The sequence below is a fragment of the Orycteropus afer genome, unplaced genomic scaffold (assembly GCF_000298275.1).
Source record: "Orycteropus afer afer isolate SDZICR_OR568_19922 unplaced genomic scaffold, OryAfe1.0 scaffold00061, whole genome shotgun sequence".
Lineage (NCBI taxonomy): Eukaryota > Metazoa > Chordata > Mammalia > Tubulidentata > Orycteropodidae > Orycteropus > Orycteropus afer.
Genome location: NW_006921648.1, coordinates 11,757,227 through 11,761,580, shown reverse-complemented (window position 1 = coordinate 11,761,580; position 4,354 = coordinate 11,757,227). Strand labels below are relative to the sequence as shown.

The 4,354-nt window shown below is 49.4% G+C and overlaps 1 protein-coding gene across 1 annotated transcript in view; it reads right to left on the bottom strand.

The window, feature by feature from the left end:
* SNX29 (sorting nexin 29) overlaps positions 1 to 4,354 on the bottom strand; it is a 681,105-nt gene that overhangs the window by 613,378 nt on the left and 63,373 nt on the right. Inside the window, exon 6 of the mRNA XM_007939635.2 lies at positions 1,478 to 1,602. Coding sequence (XP_007937826.2) covers positions 1,478 to 1,602 — 125 coding nt within the window. The remainder of the gene's footprint in view (positions 1 to 1,477; positions 1,603 to 4,354) is intronic.

The window sequence follows — 4,354 nt, the reverse complement described above, 5'->3', positions numbered from 1 at the left end:
GTTCAAACCCACTAGCTACTCCTCGGAAAGAAGATTGGGCAATCTACTTCTGTAGTGATACTGCCTCGGAAACCCAAGGAGGGGTCGCTATGAGATGGATATGACTCAATGGCAATGAGTTTGGTTTTTGGTCTTGAGAAACCATATGGGGTGGTTCTACTCTGTCCCCCAGGGGCACTGAGAGTCGGAATCCACTTGGTGATGAGGATTGTGTGGTCAAACCACCAGCCTTTCTGTTAGCAGGTGTGGGTGTTAACCCTTTGCACCACCAGGAACTCTCCTCCTTATCAACTCAGCCTTATTTCCCGTCCCCACCCCTACCTCTCCCACCCCCTGCTCCAATTCTTTCACCCTCCCACTGGGCCACTTTCTGTGTTGGCTGTGAACCAATAACACATTCATTTTTCCCCCTCCACCCGCCTGATGCTTTCATGTTTTTCAGCTCTATTCCACTATTCAATCTTCCTTGTTGTTGTTGTTGTTGTTATGTGCCGTCGAGTCAAACCCGACTCATAGCGACCCCTCCTTGGGTTTCCGAGGCAGTATCACTACAGAAGTAGGATTGCCACAACCTTCCTTCCGAGGAGTGGCTGGTGGGTTTGAACCGCCAGCCTTCTGGTTAGCAGTCAAGTGCTTTAGCCACTATGCTACCAGAGCTCCCTTCAATCTTCCTTGAGGCTCACTAAAGAAGCCCTGGTAGCACAGTGGTTTAGCACTCAGCTGCTAATGGAAAGGTTGGTGTTTTGAATCCACCAGCCACTCTGCAGGGGGAAAAGATGAGGCAGTCTGCTTCCGTAAAGAAGACGGCCTTGGAAACTCTATGGGGCAGTTCTCCTTTGTCCTACAGGGTTAATGAATCTGAATTGACTCACCTGCAAGTGTCTGGGTTGTTTTGGTTACTACTACACAGAGCTGCCATGAGGACTGAATGAGTTAACAGACATGGAAGACTAACAAAGTGTCGGGCTGGCGCTAAGTACGCGGAGCACATTAACAGTTATTATTAGCTCCAGCACCATCACTGGAGACCCTGGAGCCTGACACAAGGAAACGCTTTTAACGGTGACGGCACCAGCAGCAGCTCAGAGGCCTGAGGGGTTTCTGCTGACACCGTGGAACACATTTCATTATGAAATGCCGCGCTCTGCCCATGCGTAAAATTAAAACAGATGACCAATCTCCCGGTAACTGTCATGAAACATGTGCGGAATGAGCACCTTGGCTGAGGGCCCCTGGACCCTGCAGAGGCTGTAGCACGGGGCTGAAAATTCTGTACCATGCGTGACCTCGTGACAATGATGATCACACAAATCTTGTCCTGTCTCAGAGGAGACATCCTTACACCTGGATTTCTGCCCCTCTTCCCCTAACTGCACACAACAACTGCATTGTCTATTAAAAAGAAGAAGACTCAAAAGAGGGCAGGAGGCCGAAAGAGAAGGTGGCCGCCTCCCGCCACACTCAGACAGAGCCGTACCTGTCTCGGTTCTGCTGGCGAAGCCGGCCGCCTGTTTGATCGCCGCCGCTGTGAGCGCCAATCCCCGACTCCTCTTCAAGCCATGCTGCAGGACGGCTTCAAACTGGGCGCACAGGCAAGTCACCCTGCGAGAGAATCAGCGATCCATCAATGCACCTGGGAAGCAAGCGGCAGCCAGCGTCTCCTGGGAGCAGGCTCAGGTGCCAACGTCAGGGTGAAGATGGATAGGAGACGCCTACAAGGACAGGTGTTGGCTGCCGTGGAGTTGGTGCTGACTCATGGCCACCCCAGGTGTGCAGAGCAGAACTGCTCTGTGGGGTTTTCAAGGTGTGATCTTTGAGAAGGTCTCCAGGACTCCCCCCACGGACCTCTGACCTTCCTGCTGGTAGATGAGCACTTAACTGTCTACACCACCCAGGGACCACGGCAGTTCCGGCAGGGCCTTGGGTAACGGTTCCACAACCTCCCTCCGCTGATGTGTGTTTCACATAACACAGGAAGCCCCTCATTCAACCCCCAGTCATCAGAATCCTGCAGGCAGAGTAACATAACAGCTCACAGGGACAAAGGAAAAGGGACTCAGTGCCAGCCAGCAGGGGATTTAAAAAAAAAAAAGCCAATTTAAAAATAAATGGGTTTGAGGTGGGGAGGGGTTGAGTATTAATTGTATCCAACTCAGAAGCTGCAACTCCAATTCATATCACATAGTTTAAAGAATAAGATTGTATTTTCAGAGATGGAACTCACCAGCCTGCCAAATTGGAAACATTGTGTAATTTCATGGCTTGTTACATACATTGAAAAATAATACGAATTCTGCTTCTTGTTCTTGATTTTGTTGTAAAGGATTATATTGTAAAGCCAGAACCAGAGCTGATGGAATTTTCAATTAAGCTACAATCACTGTGCCTGTAATTGAATTTCTCTCTACAAAACCAAAGACGCAGGAGATACAGAGCACGCACGTTCACAAGAAAGGTCACAGCTACCTCACTGGATTCTTAACAGTCCTCGCAGGGCCCTGGGCTTGGGTGCCGTCAGGGCTGTGGACTTCAGGGGGTCTTCCCTTCACTCATTCCTCTACTGTTTGCTGAGCGTGTCCCATGTGCCAGGCACTGTTCCAGGCTCTGAGGATACAAAGGCGAGAGTGAGACAGGCAGGTCTCTGCCTCACTACACACTTGCATGGTTCTAGAAGGAGCTCTGGTAGCACTATGGTTAAAGCACTGGGCTGCTAACCAAAAGGTCGGCAGTTCAAACCCACCAGCCACCCCACAGGAAAAAAGACGAGGCAGTCTGCTCTCATAAAGATTTACAGCCTTGGGAACCCTCTGGAGGCAATTCTACCCTGTCCTACAGGATCACTATAAGTTGGAATTGACTCCATGGCACTGGTTTGGTCTTGGTTTAGAAAGCACTCTTTAGTAGCCCAACACTTAAGTGCTTGGCTGCTACACAGAAGGCTGGCAGTTCGAACCTAGCCAGCCAGACCTGCCGATCTGTTCCCATAAAGACTACAGCCCAGAAAACCTTATGCAGCAGTTCTACTCCCATCACATGGGGTCACTGTGAATCAAAAATGACTCTAGGGTACCCAACAACTAGAGAGCGATACACAAAGAATCTGGTTCAGTTGATGAGCAATTTAAGATAATAAAACAGAATGAGGTGATGTGGTTTAGACTGAGGACTGGCTTAGACTATGTGGCTTGAACAGAGGTGACCTTCCAGCTATAACCTGGATATGACAAGCAGCAGCAGGTGAGGCAGAGGGCCCCAGTGCAAAGCCCCCAAGGCCACCATCATCTGCCACAACCTTGCCCAACTTCAGGCATCTCCTGCCCCACTTCCCCACACCCACACCTGTAGTAATGATGGCCCAGTGTTTTATCACTCTGTGGGCGGTAACCGTTTTCAGTCATTGTTTCATTAGCTCCTCCCCTCAACACTCAGATACATGTGACGCAGGTGTTATTACCTCCATTTTATACCTGGACAAATGAAGCTTACATAATAAGCAGCAGCCTCGTACTTGAGCCCCACCCCTCCAAGCCGATCCAAGGCAGTTTTCACTACAAGCCACACCAGCAACTCAGCATCCTTTCTTCTAAGATATAAGTCTTCTCACTACCCAATCTTTACTCAAGCCGTCCCACTTACACAGAAATCCTCAGACAGCCTCAGCAAATTCACGGCACGTGCCTTTACTCTCCCTTCACTGCCCGTGGCAGACATCACTAATCCATCTCAGCTTCTAGGCTGACACTGCCAATGACCCAGGTCAGCATTCCACAGGAAGAAAGACTATTTGGCATCCAAACCTAACTAAAAAAATAAAAACCTGCTCTCGAGTCGATTCTGCTTCACGGTGACCCCGTATGTGTCAGAGCAGAGCTGTGTAGGGTTTTCAATGGCTGCGACCTTTTGGAACCCGAGGCACCACTGGGCAGGTCAAACCACCAACCTTTCCATTAGTAGCCAAGCACTTATCTGTCTGCACCTCCCAGACACTCCACTCAACTCCGATCTTGTCTCTCCTGTTATCTGGGAACCTAGCTCAGTGTCTGGCACACAGCACACACTCCACAAAAATGCTTTTTTGTGGGTCAGTAAATGAGTGACAATGACCCACAAGTCCCAGAACTCTCCCCTTTGTTGAAACAAGCTTCTTTGCTAGGCACCTGTCACTCATAAATATTAGATGTGCATATGGGGTTAGTCTCCCTACACATACCACAGGCATTAGAGCAAACACATGGAGGGCTTCCTGAAAGTCAGAAATCCATCAAAACTATTCAGTTCCACAGTAACCAAAACAGAGGCTTAGTTCATTTTACTAACTTGACCAAGGCTCCACCTCGGGAAGGGAAAAAAAAAA